At 40.3% G+C, this 18,509-nt stretch overlaps 1 protein-coding gene across 1 annotated transcript in view; it reads left to right on the top strand.

Moving 5' to 3' along the window:
* Positions 1-10,913: 10,913 nt before the first annotated feature.
* Positions 10,914-18,509, top strand: part of CRISP2 (cysteine rich secretory protein 2) — a 92,753-nt gene continuing 85,157 nt past the window's right edge. The window contains exon 1 of the mRNA XM_063330926.1: positions 10,914-10,962. Coding sequence (XP_063186996.1) covers positions 10,929-10,962 — 34 coding nt within the window. The 5' untranslated portion in view covers positions 10,914-10,928. The remainder of the gene's footprint in view (positions 10,963-18,509) is intronic.

Genomic DNA, 18,509 nt, shown 5'->3' with positions numbered 1-18,509 from the left:
GACCATCCCTAGAGGTATTTAAGAAACGTCTAGATGTGGCACTTCAGGCCATGCTCTAGTGACAGAGATTGTAGGTTGTTTGGTTGGACTTGATGATCTTAAGGGTCCTTTCCAACCATGAAGATTCTGTGTTTCTGTGATTGTATGATTCTATGACACCAGCACTGAACAGAAGCCGTTTTGTGTTTCTCCAATGCAACATATTGTACTTGAAGATGCATCAGAGAACAGGGTTTGAAAGAGCAGTTCATGAGAACTGCAAGGTTTTTAAAGATCCCAATTGCAAGTTCATTGATGGCCCCAAAATTTGAAGCTGACCCTTAGTCTTTCCAATCAGCAGGGAGCAAGGCTGATGACAGAAGATGCTAAGGAAAATGCATAATACAATACATGGGGAAGTGGATAAAGACAAGGAGGCAGACCAGTCATGTGAATGGAGGTCACTGGTTGGTGGGAAAGAGAAACTTTCATACACATCCCTTCAAGCACGACAAAGAAACAGGAATAAACTCAGGTGTTTCGGGCCTGGGCTCTGGTTCCTGCCCTTCCTCTCCGTCCCTTCACCAAATGCTCACAGAACACCCTGTTCCTCTGCGTGTCAACAGGACCCTTTTGAAAAGTTTAATTACCTATGCCAACTCCAGTCACTGATAGCATAGTCTCCTCAGTCTTTACACATAATTGAAGTGCTGTATTAGGACTTCCTCAGAATTCCTGTGATATTTCCTGTGATACATCAGCTATCTTCTGAGGACTCTTGTTTAATTCTTAGCTGTTAGGCATCCAATTCATTAGTCTACTACCCAGATGTTTGGCTGAGAAACCAATGATTTCAGTTTAGCGTGTACTTTCAAGTCCAGGTGCTGATTTTTTCACTGAAGTGATGTCTTATTTGACAGAACTAAAGCATATTGATTGCAGTCATCACAAAGACCTACAAATTAGGATAGGATGAGAGGAAACGGGTTCAAGTTACGTCAGGGGAGGTTTAGATTGGATATTAGGAAACCTTTTTTCACTGAAAGGGTTATTAAACATTGGAATAGGCTGCCCAGGGAGGTGGTGGATTCACCATCCCTGGAGGTGTTTAAAAAAAGGGTAGATGGGGCACTTAGGGACATGGTTTAGAAGTGGCTTTTGTCAGGGTAGGTTAAAGGTTGGACTCGATGATCTTAAAGGTCCCTTCCAACCTCAGCAATTCTATGATTCTATGATAAATTCTTACCACTGTACATACAGCACAAGAAGGACATGGACCTGTTGGAGCAGATCCAGAGGAGGGCCACGAAGATGATCAAAGGGCTGGAGCAACTCTCCTATGAAGATGGGCTGAGTGAGCTGGGGTTGTTCAGCCTGGAAAAGACAAGGCTCTGGAGACACCGTATAGCCCCTTCCAGTACCCAAAGGGGGCCTACAGGAAAGCTGGGGAGGGGTTGTTTGCAAGGGTATGTAGCGATAGGATGAGGGGCAATGGTTTTAAACTGGAGCAGGGTGTGTTTAGATTAGACATTAGGAAGAAGTTCTTTACAATGAAGGTGGTGAGACCCTGGCCCATGTTACCCAGAGAGGTGGTGGAGGCCCCATCCCTGGAGACATTCAAGGCCAGGCTTGATGAGGTTCTGAGCAACCTGATCTAGTTAAGGATGTCTCTGCTTACTGCAGGGGTGTTGGACTAGATGACCTTTAAAGGTCCCTTCCAACCCAACACATTCTATGATTCTATGATCCTATGATTCCATGATTCTATACTTATGACGTTCATTATCTCAGTTGAACCAAATGCACACAAATAAGCATGTGCTGAATATAATTCATTATTCCAGAGGTTTTAAGTAGTTCTATATGTCATCGTGATGGAGAATGAGAATTAAACGGATTGCTCTTGTTAAAATGTAGCTATTTCTAAAGAAGTTTTAAGGAAAGTGATGCATCAAGACCTGTTAGCTCCCACATGTCCCATATATCACCCCAGTAGTTAATCTCTCAGTGCTGTAGTCCTACATCATTTTAGCATCATTACAGCTTAGAGACATGGGACATCTTGCACAGTAGCACTCTGGGACTTCTTGACAGGACAGGTAGATGTTTCTGAAAGTGTGTCTCCAGTAAGACAGTTGAAACCATGTGTGTGTCAGGGTAGAAGTGAAGGAGATTGGTCATTCAGGCTGCCAACTGGAGGAAAGGCACAGACCAAAGCTGATTGCTGTGCCTAAAGATGTGTTTTGCCACCAATGATAACATATCCTATTCTGAAGTCAAGCATGAATGATTGAAGCTTCGGGGTGGGAGGGGTGGGGGGGAAGGAATCGAGCAGAACACTTCCTTTGGCTTGAAACCTCTCCTGTTGAATTCTCTGCAGTAGCTAAGACCTTCTTTGAAGGATTTGCCAATAGTTTTTGGGAGAACAGAGTAAAACCGCCACTGTCTTTTTTGGGAGTAGGCAATGGAGTGGCATGGGGGACAGTGAGATGCCGAACCTGTGATGATTAAGGGTTTGCTCTGTGCAGCCTGCAAGATTGTCTGTCATGCAGCAAACGTCTTTCCCTAAGGTGTGATGGAGAGAAACACCAAAGGAAGGCCCTGACATCTCTACTGCCTGTGACTTATCAATTGCAAATGAGCCAGAATTTCTCTGTCGCCTGTAAACTCACCCTGATGCCACTAGATGGTGCTTTTAATCTCTGGTAAAATCTGCAGCACTCACAGGCACGGGTTTTTTCATCACGCACTAAATCTGGAGTTTTGTGGAAGAGAGATTTTTGTAGAAGAGAAAACTTATCCTGTGTCAGGAGAGACAGCCAGAAAGACATATATGTCAGTACAAAAGGAAATTCTGCACTGCCGCCTTTCAGCAATATTGATATACTTGTGATCCCTTAGCAAAACACACTCCCTAGGTACCCTGACAGCTGCTGACAGTACGGGACAATCTGGTCTGTAACAGCAGTGCCTTTTAACGGTGGCACTGGCCAGGCTCCATCAGGGATGCACAGGCTGGAGGACTTGCAGCACCGGATCAGCCCTGGAAAGGCTGCACGTATGCAGATTGCCCTGGAAGCGACGGTCCCCATGTTTCCAGACTCCCAGACCATCTGGCTCCTGGCTCGGACACCAGCCGGTGGGATGCAGGTGTTTGGGCAGCCTGGTGAGAGAGCTGGCCCGTGAGTCAGGCAGCTCTGGGGGTCCAGCACTTCACTGAAGCCACCAGCCCCACATGTCCCAGGCAGCACAGCCATCCCCTCAGCTGCAAGTGCATTAAGAAAAGATTCTGTTTCTGCTGTCACATTGTATGAGGTTAAGTAACACGTAAAAGCATCACTGATTTCTCCTTGACTCTCAACTTTTCTCTTAGGTTTTGTTCTTGCCAATTGATGCTTCTTCTCTCTACTCTCTTTGGGCTGAACAGAGGAAAAATGTTGCAAAGTTTAAATCGGAAGGCTGATGTTTCCTATAGTGTGGGCCCATCATTCTTTGTGTGCATGGGCAGTTCCACACTGGAAGAAAATATGGCACCTCTCTTGAAAGTCATTGCTCTGCAGTCTTTGACAGAGGTCTGGCCTGTGCCACCATTTGGGAAAGTTTGACAAACCTGATTATTTTGCTGCTGTTTGTTGTAGAACAGCTGAAGCAGATAATAAACTCAGGATGTCTGGGAGTGTCATCTTAATTTGATTATTGTCTCCTGGAGAGAATAAGGAGTTTCTGGTATAACAGTATGGGGCTGCATTGACTACAGTGATGTAAGAACAGCTGCTACAGATTTCATCATCCTCAGGTGACACTGTAGTCTCAGATGACCTCTATTAAATTCAGGTAGCTTCCATTAGATAATACACGTTGGCTAATTTAGTTGTTATCTTCTGAAGATTATTTTCATTTCCAGTCTCAGGAGTAAATACCAGAAAAAATGTTGATGTACAGAAGTGTACCTCAGTATCTGCTATATTTCACACAGGGAAACACCTTCTTTTACTGAAGTAGTTCAGTGTTGCAGTGATACTTTGCTCTCTGTTTCATGTCACTTTTTCCCAGACAAATTATGAAGAAAAATATTATTTATACAAAAAATACAAAATGTACTGCTATTTTAAAGGTGTTCTGAGAACATTCCCAGAAAATTAAGATCTTTGCTATTGACTTTAGAATTTCATGTGCCTATAAAGCCAACTTGAGATGGTTACAACTCCTAACATCTTTTGTACAATAGAGTAATAATACCCTGTCCCGATACAACTGTATTATACTAAGAACCCCGCAGGTTGCATGAGAACAGATCTTCCAGAAAGACATACAGTCTTGATTTAAAGGCACCAAAATGAACTACCAGGGATGTTCAACCTTCGCTGTTAAATTACATGTGCCCTGCTCTGCTGTGATTTGCCTGGCTTCGTCTTACAACCATTACTCGTTGTTATTCCTTCCTCAGCTGAAGAGGAAGTAAATTCCATAAAGGAAAATGGTACATTTATTTACCAGAACCAAGTTATAGACCTCGCAACATATTCAATCCAACTTCTTAGCAACAAAGCAACAAAGGAAGCCTTAACGAGATATGTCTTTTCTTATGTTAGACTTTTCTGTGATAAGAAGAAACTTTTGCATGGTAAAGACAAAGCCACCATTGTACATTCCAAATTCAAATAAAAGTAGTAATATTTTCTGGCTCCAGATTTATGTTTCCATCTGGCTGAAGTGACTTGGCAACCGAAAGCATAAGCTTTGTTTCAATTCTTGGTATCAACAAGTACCCTTAAGGCATATTAGGGAGGTATGACAAAAATCTAGTGAATGCCAAAAGCAGTGAAGCTTAGTTATTGGCTTGCCAGCATGAGAGAAATATAATCTGCATTTTGTAAGCATGAATATAGAACAAGCCCTGGCATTGCAAGCCGCTGTCAGTCAGAAGGAACTTCCTACTTCTTTCCAGAATATATTTCATTTTATGCCAATTTATTTTTACAGTGTGGTTTAGTGAACTGAGGATTAAGCACAATGGTGTGGCATAAAACAATGTATGATTTGTATACACATTTTCTTATTCCACGCCATTGCACTTAGCCCATCATTCCTTGAGTAACGGATAACTAAGAATGAGTTCATTTCAGAGCTTTCTTGGACATTATTTTTATTGTCCTAAAAGTGACTTGAAATAGTTTTAAAACCTCATGGTCCAGGGTGTCTGTGTGTCAGAGTCCTCAGCCTCTGCACTATTCATGAATGCAGAAATGCATCTTCGTGGACAACATTGATGAATTCTAGTGACAGAGTTATGGGAGGAGGTGAATAGATTGAGAAGAATCAGAGAGAGCAAGAGAGACAGATGACTGGAACTGCACCCTACCTTCCCTGGGACAGGCCTGTCAGGCTGTCAGGACATGTGATATGGAGGATTCCCTATCCTCTCTTTGCCTGGCTGAACACAATGACTTTAGGGATAGGGGGCAATGGCAACAAGTTCCTGCCCGGGCACGTCTCCTGTGTGACTACCCCACCTTCCCAGGTGCCCTTGCATAATAGGTACGAGGCCGTGAATGTGGAACCAAATAATAATGAGGACAACGGTTCATCTAGCTTGGAGGTGTCACTGAGGTTATGTCAGCCTATGCCCTGCATGAAAACCGCTTCCATAAAGAAAAAAGATAGGGCATTGTCATAACTCCCTCCTGAAGGGAACAGAAGGCCTAATATGCAGACTGGACCCACTTCTTAGGGAACTCTGGTATCTCCTTGGGACTCGAGTTAAAGATGTGAAGAGAAAGCCTCCTACTCTGGTACAGCCCTCAGATTACTATCCATTATTGATTTTTCAGGTCGGCAGTGATGAAGTTGCAACAAGAAGTCCAAGGGCAATCAAGAGATAGATACTTCAGGGCCTTGGGATAACTGGTTAAGGGATCAGGAGCACGAGTACTGTTCTCCTCTATCGTTCAGTTGCAGGGAACAATGAGGGAAGGAAGAGGATAACCCAACAGATCAATACCTGGCTCCGAGCCTGGTGTCACAGACAGAATTTTGGGGTTTTTGATCATGGGTTGGTTTACACAACACCAGGCCTTAAGCCGACAGACGGGGTACACCTGTCTCAGAAGGGGAAAAGGATTTTTGCACAGGAGTTGGCAAGGCTCATTGAAAGAGTTTGAAACTAGATCTGAAGGGGGAAAGGGACAAAACCAGGCTCGCTAGAGACACCATGAGGCAGCAGAGATGCATGGGTTATTGAAGAAACCACAGAAGCTCCTGAAAATGGTCAAGTAGGAATTAGGGCTTCTCCCCGGCAAAAGGTGACCTCAGAGAATAGTTACATGCCTGAGCTCACCTATTTCACCAGGTCAGACCAGGAGCCTGGAGCAATGTCTGCCATCGGTTCCAGGCTCTGACCCTGAACACAGTGAAATTTCACGGGATAATTTTTTTCTTTTTATGCAATTGATCAAATCCCAATGAACACAGCCAAACTGTAGTAGATTTTCAAGTTCATCAGGTCCAAGCAGATTTTCAGTCTCCTGAATTGTTTGGAGGTAGAGATCAGGAAGAAAAAAATGGAATTTCAACTCTGAGCCAAAAGTCTCCTTCTCTTTCTGCTGTATTACAGAGTGAGTGGAGACCTGTTTTTATGGCTTGTATTTTATGCTAACACAATTCTTGAAAAGCGGCTTTTATAGTTGGCAAAGTAAGGATTTACCTCAGAAAGTGGTCTGCTGGAACAACAAAATAGTTATACTACTTTTCCTATACTAGGGGTTACAAGGCCTGGTTATTTGAGCAAGCTGCACCATCTGAAATGCAAACCTCTGTCTCCTGCCTGCACAGCTCGATACAAACAGCCTCACTGCTCTTGTCACTGAGATAAATCTGTCTCTAAGTGATAGGCAGTAGCGCAGAAGGGGGAAGAGTCCTTCTCAGCACTGCCATTGCCTTTCCCATGCCTTCTCCTGCCCCAAGCCCAGCTTCCCAGGGCAGCTCCAGGCTCTACCTACAACCGCTCTCCCCAATTCCATTGCCCAAAGGAGAACCTCTCCCGCTCTTCATTGGAGTGATGGGAACCCAAGAGTCCCAGAAAGTTAATCCTGGCCAATCATCTCCTGGGCTGCAAAACAAGAAGCGTGGCCGGCAGGTAGAGGGAGGTGATGCTCCCTTCTCCACTCTCGTACTGCGTCCAGCTCTGGAGCCCCCAGTACAGGAAAGACGTGGACCTGTTAGGCTGGGTACAGAGGTCCCTTTATGTGGGACCTTTTACAAGAAAGACAGAGTGAGATATTTTACCAGGGCCTGTGGTGATAGAACAAGGGGCAATGGTTTTAAACTGAAAGGGGGTAGAGTTAGAATAGATATGAAAAAGAAATTTTTTACAAGAGGGTGGTGAGACATTGAAACAAGTTGCCCAGAAAAGTTGTGGATGCCCCATTATTGGAAGTGTTCAGGGTCAGGTTGGATGTGGCTTTGGCAACTTGATCTAGGGAAAAGTACTGCTGCCTGTGGCAGGTGGACTGGAGCTAGATGATCTTTAAAGGTCCCTTCCAACACAAACCATTCTATGATTCTATGATTCTATAAGGAAATGTGTGAGGTAGAAGGTGCTTTTGGGGAGAAGGAGACTGGCAGTGGAAGAGCATGCTGCAGTCCCACTGTAACCTCATAGTTTGATTAGCTGTCAAGGGGAGGTTAATGAAAGGTAAGAAAGGGGGAAAGTAGTTTTCTCCCAGGAATATCTTCCTGAAATCATTCACTGCTCTTCATTGACTCTTCTTGGTCCCATCTTTAAGCCCCTCTTCACATCCCTGGAGCTTCCTTCAAACCCACATCCTCATCCTTCAAAACCCCACTGATCCTTCTTGTAACTCATCATCACATCTATCTCCATAAAAACCTTCACACTTCTTCTGTCACCGTCACAAAGTGCAATTTTACCTAAGACATCTCAAATCAGCTGCGCTACAAGGCATAGGAAAAGATTTAAGATGCCACAACAGCCTTAGAGAAATCACTAACAGTTGCAAACATGCTATTTCAAGAGAATGCAAGTGTTCATGAACATCTGTATTTGTATGTGTGCATGCACAGTGGGGTGCATGATAAAGCCTACACGGTAGAGACTGATACTGCTTGAAGACTTGTCTTTCCTTTCTAATTAAGTATTGAGTAGTAAAAGAATTAATTTAAAATAGCTTCTACAGCTGTTTGACATTTCTCTTTATGTCAAAACCCAGATTATTGTGTGTGGACTTATACATTTGCTTCATTGAAAAATTGACTGATTTCAATTTGGAAGAAAATGTAATTGGTCTAAGGATATGTCAGTGAGACTTTACTGCTGCTGATAAGGGTTCAGGAGATGAATTCTTCATTTTGTGACCTGGGAAAATCACAGTTTTCTCAGTCCCCTTTAGCAGGAACCCTTTGTTTTCAATCTTCTAGGGGTATTCTCTACAGCTGGTCAGAGGAATACAGAGAAAAAAATTGGTTGCACCCCAGGAAATATTTATTACACAGTGATACAGCAACCAGTCGATAGTAGCCCTCATCTGAACACTGATTGGACTAAAACTGAAAGCAAATGTAAATTTCTGTAAGTAATAACTTCAGCCCACAAATAGTGACAAATACAGGACACCATAAATCTTATCTTCACACCTCTGCTGTATTTAAATTTTTGTCTTATTTTGAAAAGGTGCAATCAAGCATAGGCATGAAACTTGGTATGTTTAAAAGATAAACACAAAATCCTCCACACTTCTTAGAACTTCTTAGTTCTTCTAATGCTTTTAAGTCCTCAGTGAGCATGTATCGGCCATTCTCTAATTTATTATTTTTTCAATCACTACACTACCTGATAATTAGACTGATAATGATTAGCAGCTTAATATTAGATACACAAGTTCCCAGGTTCACAAGAAGTTAGATTCATCCTGAAAGTCATCATTTGGTAGTAGGAGGAATGATCCGCGGTGCACAGAGTGCGTCATTATAAATCCTTTCAACAAGCCAGGGTTTTTCATTTGCCCATTGAGAGTTTAAAGAGAAACAATGAAATTATAGAGATCTGTCAACATTCTGCTATCTCTTACTCTCTCTATATTTCCTTTTAGGGACAGCTAACATGAGTGCACTTGCCAGATAGTTTTGAAAGTTCTGCCTTTCTTCATGGGCTGGATTTGCAGGCGCTACTGGTGTCACTTAAACAGAGCTCCACCAGATCTAAAGAAATAAAAATGTCCTAGGATGTCCAAATGTCTTCATCCACAGTCTCACACAATGGATGCATATGCTTTTATCTATTTATTTATTTTCTGTCCTTTTTTTTTCTGTAGTTATTCTCAGTTGCAGAAATGACTGACATTCAAAGGCCATTCTAATGCCTCCTCAAAAGCAAAGCTTTGGGCTAAAGGGCTCAATGCATACAGGATACTGAGATTTTGCAGAAATAATTTTAAGCTTCCTTCTCCAGAGAAGATTTTCCAATTGTAAATGAGTTACCCATGCCCAAATAGAATACAGTTGCCACTTAAAGGTGAAATTCACAAAGTCAGTGGACTCTGTGGAGAGACACCAGAGATAATGGCAGCCCTCCACCTCACAGATAAATTTACAGTGTATATTCATCACAGCTCCTCTCTTAAAGTTAGGTATGTAAGCTAGTTAAGTGTTTTCTGATAGTAAAATGTGTAGCTGCGGATGAGAAACAGAATTTTTATGAACATTAAAGTTTTTATATTATAAAGTATTTTATTATAAGTGGATTATAAGTAGACAAAATACGCAGGAGTTAGAGAAAAGATTTCAAATGAGACAGACACTGAGTACAAGAGAAGCAGCTCTGTTTTTCCACACCATTGCAAAGTGTTCTGCAGCTATCAGTACAGGATATATGTTCTGCAGCTGTCTTGCCCTAGGTGACTTTCCAGTTGTTATTTCTCAGCCCATGTGCCAGGGAGAGAGCAACGATACGCTCAAAAAATATGAGTCAAAATTAAGCTATAGCATAGACATGTTAAAATGGGAGGAAAATGGGAGATGGGAGAAATATCACCAAAGTGACAGAATATGAGGATTTTCATTGAGCATTTCATCTTAAATTTAGTCATGATCAAACTATTAATGTTCAGGCTTTATTAGGATATGCAAACGTTGCATATGCATATGTTTATTGCATATGTTTTATAGAGGCTTACTTGTTCTAGATTAGGTTAACTCCAGCCACCATTCAACCAGACTTCACTGTGCTACGTGATGCTGAAGAAAAGTTTGATTTAATTCTATTAGTTGTCACCAACTAATTCTCTCTCTCCCCCCTCCGTATAAATACATATATGTATGTACTGTAGTTTGTTTCTATGTAGAATAATATATCTATACTATATAGGTATATAGTATAATATGGCTACATGGAGGTAAAAGTTAAAATGACATAAAAAGAGCACCTCTTCCAGAAAGGTGAAGATTATTAAAAATTAACTAAACTTTACAATTAAATAGGAAGCCCTGGTTAATGATCCATATTTCAGTTTCTTTCCTAACATCCATCATCAGTATGTTGAGCACTTTCTTGATATTAATTTATTCGTCCTCACTGCAGTGTTGAATCCCTTTCATTTCAGTCAGGCACTGAGCAAGCACCAGGGGACAGGTTTCTAAAGAGACATAGGGATGGAAACGAAATCAGAAGTCCAAAGTGGAAAGCTGTTCATGTTGGGGGCTTGTCTGAGAAGACCAAGCATTTGAACTTCCATTTAGGAAGAAAAGAAACTCAGTCCTTTCTTTCCACAGTTTTTGTACATATTTTAGCCACTGAAGTGTCACAGGGAAGTGGAACGTTACCAGCTGGATCCAAGGGCTTCTGTTGCTGAAGTTTCACTTTATTACATCAAAACAGCAGCCAGGCTTCACAGTGCAGTCCAGTCTCTGTGACACACACAAAACACATTCAGAGGATGCCAACAAGGCCAGCTTCCTCAAATGACACAGGTAAGAGGACGTCATCTTTGTGAGTTAAAGCTTAACCTAGCATGAAATGAATGCTTATGTGCTCATTTGTAAAAATTTATGGTGTACCAAGCTCTAAGGAATTTTATTGTTGCAAACCAGAGACAGCTACAGCTCTGAAATGACTATACAGTTAACTAGGGCAGTTGGAGAACCAAACTTTGAAAATATAACACCTAATACCATGTAAGCTCCACTTTATATTTGCAAAATATTTTCACAATTAAACAAAGTGCGTGCCAACACCCATTGACTTCATTTAAAACACAAATGGCACTTTGTTATCTATGGTCCATATGGACCAATACGTTACAATGGACCAACCCATTAAAACACCTCCCAGTTCTAATCACATAATAGTCTGTAAGCGCAGAGGTTTATCCAAACAGTTTTCTTAGGTGATTAAGCAAGGATAAGCTCCATTTTCCTTGCACTGACTTCATAGATAGTACTTAGTTTGTACTTAAAAATAGACACAATTTATGTATTCCTCTCTCAGAGTCATTGGCTGTAATCTTGAAAGCATGCTCAGCCCTGAGTTCAGCTAAAATCAAAGACCAGAATAAGAAGAAGGGCTGTGGCATTTTTATGAATTCCTTGAAGGTTTGAACACACTTATCCAGATAGTAGAGGCTGTTAATTTTAATCATAGAATCATAGAGTGACTTGAGTTGAAAAGGAACCTTTAGAAGTCATCTGGTCCAACCCCCAACATTACTATTCTGGATATCAAATCTGGATTTCTACCATATTTTGTTTCTTACATAAAATAACAACATTAAATATCTTTGAAGATTTTCAGATATCAAGTACGCTGATGATATTTCTCTATGTATAAAAATAGGAAAAGTGTAGTATCATTATCTTACTAAATAAATTACTTTTTAGACAGAAGTCATCCTTTATTAATGTCTTATAAAACCTTATTAAAGTCAGGAACTCCAACAGTTGCGTGGGAGACTGATTTTACTCATTGAGAAAAATCCTCCTTAATTCCACAATTAATAGGAGGTTGGATTATATGACTCCAGAATTCTTCCTTTGAGTCAATACTTCTACAGCTCATTCATCCAAACAAGCAAGATGTCAGCCAGAATATTTGAGGTTCCTTTTTCACCTCAGAGACTACACTGCTAACTTAGTCAAGGTTCCTATTTTGTACCTATTCCTATGTCTTAGAAACGCCACATTACTGAAACTGACAATGGGATCTCCTTTTGAATTTGATTTCTTTGTTTTTCATAAGCATTGTAGAGCATACCAGTATAGTGATTTTTTTTTAGTGAATTTTCTTTATTCCCAGCTGGAGAATAAAAAAGGATAAATGAAGAGTCTAAATCATGGCACTTGTTCATTCAGAAATTTCCCATATCAAAAAGTTTCTTGCCGTGAGGGTGTATGTCTTTTTGCTCCACGTAACATTGAAGTGAGCTCTGCCCATTAAAAAAAAAAAAAAAAGGGTTTGGGGAGGAACTATTCTCCACATTTAGGCAATTAAGGGTGATGGTCAACCTGGAAGGAAAGAAGGACCTTTTCAATAATACTTTTGAAAATATGTTTTGGGTTTTTTTTTCAACTTTTGTTGTTAAGTTTTGTGAGAAAAGTAACATTTGAAATAAAAATTTTTAGATTAGAAAGATAAAAATTCCTCTTTAAAATGTCAGTAAACAGGAAAAAGTAAACTGCATGTATGTGTATGTACTTAAGTATGTTTACACAGACATATTTGTGAATATATTTAATTTATAGTTAGTAGACTGGTGTCCAATGAAATTTCTATCATAGATTAGATAAAACCCAACTTGTTCGTTAACCTTTTGTCCTTTTCCCAGGTGATCCAAACACAAGCACAAGAGAGTAATTGTTCTTTACTTAGATACTACTCTTCAAGTTATTTGCTTGCAAAGTAGGATATTGAAGGAAGCTCTGAAGGTACAGTTCCTCCAGTTCTGGCAAACAATGAAGTGAAAATCCCTTTGAAAACCTACTAGTCTCCCTATTGTGGTCAAAAGAGGAAATGGGTGTTTCCAGATTTCAGTTCAACTCATTCTACAGCAAATACTAAAGTCTTTAGTATGAATTGTCACTAAAATGCCGCCTTCTTCTCATTCACTCCAAAGAGAAATCAAGTAACTAGATGTAGACATCTATATTTACAGGAATGGTACAGTAATACTTAAGGCATAAGTCCTGTTGCTGTGTCCTGCTCCACTCCAAGTAATTTTATCCCACTCCTTTTATCTGTGATGATGTCTATGCTTTTAATGAAGTCTACACTTTTTATGTGGCTAAACTGTCAATAATAGCCAGTTACCACCATTGTTTCCTCTTGGTCTGCAGTATCAAAATCAGAAACATACCATATGACAGAGATATGACATCACAAAAAATTGTGAAGCTCACGTTTTATTTATTTAAGTCATATTTTTGACATGAGAAAATTTTAAGGTGATCTAACGTTCTTTGTATGGTCGTATTGTAAAGTAATGAGCTATTACTTCCCTATCACATACCTGAGACTCCATAGGTAGCCTTGTTTATGTGGCAAGTAATGGCATACGTGGCAATAGTGTCCAAAGGCATCAGCGATGAATTATGGCCCAATCACGCAGGGTGTGTAGGCAGAATGAAGCAACATCTCCAAAGAATTCATGAATGGTGTCTTTTGAGACAACATGATGGTGCTGCAAGCAGGAAAACCCAGAGAAATGGTGAGAAGCTCTGTAAACACCTCAAGGAACAACCCTATGGTGCCACTGGCTTAGGCGGTTTGGGCCATGCTGAATGTCTTCTGGGCATATGATATGATTCATAAAGATATTTATGAACTAAAGTAAATCTTTTTAACCTTCACATATCACTTTGGAAACCAGCAACTTATGATTAAACTCATCACACACATTGAGATTTATATCTCATAGGTTGTCTTGCTTGCATTAAGATAAAGATATGCCTAAAAAGGAAAAGCGAACTAAAAAATGGAAACACATAATTGAAAGCATAATCTATTTCTTGACACAAGTCAAATATTTTTTGCCTCTGTACAAGGAGGAATCAATATTAAAAAGACAATTCACAACTGACACACTATTGATAATCTCGATAGGAAAAAAACCTATTCTATCAACATTTGTGAAGGAAATTAAAAACTGAAAAACATCACTTTTATTATAGGTGATATTTTAGTTAAATTGGTTCTTTGAAACTGACTCTTCATTTGAAAAATAATAATTGTCAAACAAGATTCTTCTGCTACTGGATTTTTGTGAAAGAATCAGATGTTTTCTACTTTACTTACCATAACAACAAATATATTTTCATTATCATTTTTACTTATTTTACCCAGAGACTTAATACATCCAATTTCACCTTTATGCACTGAGAGAAGATGGACTTGCTGCTGAGTGAGTCTGGAGTCCACATCAGAATAAACATATTACAATAATCTCTCTTCAGGTAATAGCCAGGCGCAAATACTACTTCTCCTCTACACATACATGGCCATCTTTAGAAGTTAAGGAGAGCTCATTATCATCTGACCAAAGGTCTAGCTCCCATTTATAAACTTAATCAAAGCTTTTAAAAATTATTGGAAGCTTTACATAAATCTGAGAGTTTTCAATCAGGTCATTCGATATAAACTGTGATTGTAATTGAACTCATGGGTTTTGCTAGAAGACTTTTTTTCTTTGGTTTACATAGATAATGCCTAGCATCTAAAATCCTATCTTCAATATAATTTGCTGTAATGGACAGATAATGACTCTAGGGATTGCTGACTGTAGTGTTGAATTAGAATCTGCAAATTCAGGGTATACTTATATGCTTTGCTTTCTTTTAATTATGGTTAAATCAAATTTAAATAATTTTCTCATTTTCACTGTCTGAAATTAATTAGTATTCTCAAGAAAAGATTATTACAGCTTATGACCAACAGCAGATATTGCTTTTTTGGTACTGAAAATTTCATGTTATGATTTTTTAAAATCAAAGGACAAAGAACCCCTCCAGGGATGGGGCAGCCACAGTTTCTCTGGGCAACCTGGGCCAGTCTCTCACCATCTTCACAGTAAAGAATTTCTTCTTTATATGTAGTGTAACTCTACCCTCTTTCAGTTTAAAACCATTGCCCCTTGTCCTGCCACTAAAGGCTCTGATAAAAAGTATCTCTCTCATCTTTCAATAATCCCCATTATACATTGAAAGGCCCCTAGTAAGGTCTCCTCAGAGCCTTCTCTTCTCCAGGCTGAACAACTCAAATTCTCTCAGCCTGTCTTCATAAGAGAGGTGCTCCAGCCCTCTAATCATTTTGGTGGTCCTCCCCTGGACCCACTAATATTTACAATGTAGGTAAAGCAATACTTCTAGGCATTACTAAAGATAGTTGGATTAAACTCTTTTTTGTGTCTGTTATGATTCACAACAGGACTTTTCATAGGGGAATTCGATGTCTTTCCCCCCCCCCCCCCAAGATTTAAAAAGTTACATCAATAAGCACGAAGACCCTAAGCAGAGTTTCGGGAACAGAAAGTGAGAAAGCTCCAGAAGAACAATTTGTGATCAGTAACCAAAGGAAAAAATGAAGTCAACTATGAGAGAGAATTCCTGGTCCATCTTCAAAACCATGTTGCTTGAAAAATAAGGTTGTTGAATTCAATGAATGATTTGCAAAGTAAAGCAAAGAAGGTCTTATAAAGACCATGGAATGGCATATAATAAAGAATCATCAGTCTGGAGCTACTTCGAGGTAGCAAGTACATGCTGGTTGGTGCCTCCTGGCACAGATATGTTAGCTTATGCATTTGTGAAATTTACCTTTAGCACTTCAGGTTCTGGGTTAACTGACACTGCTCCTGCTGGGGTGTCTTTGTAGTGTAGACATAAGCTGAAAGAATTTTAATCGCTCCTAAAAATATTCAGAACTTTTTTAAATTGCAAATTTTGTTACAAAATAAGATGATTCATTACAAGTACTCAGACCAAAGGTCATTTCCTAGAACCGTAAGACCTTCAGCAAATGTTTCAATTCAGAGCTCCACCTACACCATGTCCCACCTCAGTGGGTCATTACATGTTGTACTGTACCCACTTAAACTACATTTCATGTGCAGAGAGTTAGTGAAAGATTGACTTCTGCTTGAATTAAAACATTCCCAAAAGCTATGCCTGTATTAGTGCATCCAGCAGTGCGGGGGAACATGGCTTTACAATGGAATTTCATTTTTGTTTACATTGCTGAAGCGTTAGAACGGGGTCTGAAACTGTTTGGGCTTGGATCCATGAGCAATGACCCATATATTTCCTAGGCAGGCTTCAGGACGTACACCAGACCTTGTCTGAGCACACAGCGAGATGCAGACTCCCTCTTTAAGAGCATGAATGTGGCAGATTGGGCCAGTTGGTCTCACGGCAGCTTACCCAGGTAGTCTTCAAACAATGAGAGGTCTGTTGACATGCCATTGCCTTTTGTGGATGTGACAGAATGTTAAATATACTCACGTGGGAAATGCACAAGTCCCAGTGCAGGAGTGTGGCTGAAACGTCTCAGATAAGACCTTCAAGAAGCGGCCATGGTAACCCACTTTTATGTAAATATGCAGAGGAGTTTTTGCCCCATGTTTTACTAATATGATTTCAGGCTAGTTTGACTGAGTAATGTTTCAGTTAGTGTGTTGTTAGCCTGGTTTAAATGCTATCATGACATGTAGTCACCTTTCACCTGTACATCTGTCTTTGGCAGTCACTGTTTACCTTAATAATATTTGAACTCTCTCTTCAACCTACTATGGTTGATAAAAAAGAGGGATTTCACTGGCTATAACTATACTTAACATTGTGCCTATATGCACAAGTGCATAGTCAAGACATGCCATATTGTTAAATATTTTTAACTTCCAAAACCAGGCAGCCACATCCAAAAAGTCTCTTAGTACTGGTCTTTGGTCCATGTTAACTCTCAGATTATGCTCAGGAATTGTTTGGGAGATGGATACTGCATATCACTCTACAACTACCTGAAAGGAGGTCGTAGCAAGGTGGGAATAGGTCTCTTCTCCCAAATAACAAGTGATAGGACAAGAGCAAATGGCCTCAAGTTGCACCAGGGAAGGTTTAGATTGGATATTGGGAAAAATTTATTCACCAAAAGGGTTATCAAATATTGGAACAGGCTGCCCAGGGAAGTGGTGGAGTCACCATCCCTGGAGGTATTGAAAAGAGGTGTAGATGTGATGCTGAGGGACATGGTTTAGTGGTGGACTTGGCAGTGTTAACAGTTGGACTCAATGATCTTAAACGTCCCTTCCAACCTAGAGGATTCTGTGATTCTAGGATTCTATATTGTCCCTGGCCTACACCAGGCCAGGACCCAGGGAAACAGAGCAACCAGGTGCCAGTGCTCAGGATTATTTCCTAGTGTTGCATCACTTAGCGGCATCAAAATCATTGCAAGTATTATATTTCAAAAATTGCATTAAAACGACTGACTAGATAGAGAAGAGAAATGAAAATTTGTGCCCCTAACAAGAGAAAGACGATGTTAATCTTGGAGCTATATAATGAAAACTTGTGCCCCTAACAAGAGAAAGACGATGTTAATCTTGGAGCTATTTAGACACTTGGTCAGCAGAACAGCTGTAGATTTCCCTGCATTGACTGAGCTCGGTTGACTGTGATGTGATTTGAACACCTAGTGCACACCTACATCTGGCCACTTAAATATAGATGTCTTAATCTGTCAACTAAATCCCATCCGCAGCTTCAGTACTTCCATGGCTCACAAAACTATTGTCTAGTAGTGAGAGTGCTGCAACATAAAGTTGTGCTAGCACATCAACCAGCACTATATCAAATCTCAGTTTTTAGAGAGGTGACAAAACTCCCTTCATGGCATCATGGAATCATAGTATCGGGGAATTTTTCAGAGTTGGAAGGGACCTCTAGAGATCATCTAGTCCCACTCCCCTGCTAAAGCAGGATTGCCCAGAGCACATCACTCAGGACTGCATCCAGGCGGGTCTTGAAAGTCTCCAGAGAAGGGGACTCCACAACCTCCCTGGGCAGCCTGTTCCAGCGCTCTGTCACCCTCACCGTAAAGAAGTTTTTTCTCATATTTGTTCGGAACTTCCTATGTTCCAGCTTGTGCCCATAACCCCTCGTCCTGTTACTGGGAACCACTGAAAAGAGTCTGGCACCATCATCCTTAAACCCACCCTTTAGATACTTGTAAGCATAAATAAGGTCTCCCCTCAGCCTTCTCTTCTCCAGGCTAAGTTGTCAATAATTTTAGTGTTTCCCTGTCCAACCACACAATCTTCATGCCAAACACAAACTAGAAAAATCTAGCTCGGCTATTGCTTTATTCAGCAATAAAGCTGCAATTAATAAGTTTAATTTTGATGGTTAGGATGCATTTGCGATAATAAGCGTAGTAAACTGGGATTATAATTAAGCACATTCAGTGTTGCAGGACCCAGAAGCTGTTGGTTAATGAAGCTCAATGTGATACTGTCACTAACAAATCTGATAAT

This window comes from Chroicocephalus ridibundus, chromosome 3 (assembly GCF_963924245.1).
Source record: "Chroicocephalus ridibundus chromosome 3, bChrRid1.1, whole genome shotgun sequence".
In the NCBI taxonomy this organism is placed as follows: Eukaryota; Metazoa; Chordata; class Aves; order Charadriiformes; family Laridae; genus Chroicocephalus; species Chroicocephalus ridibundus.
This window is presented reverse-complemented; position numbering and strand designations above follow the sequence as displayed.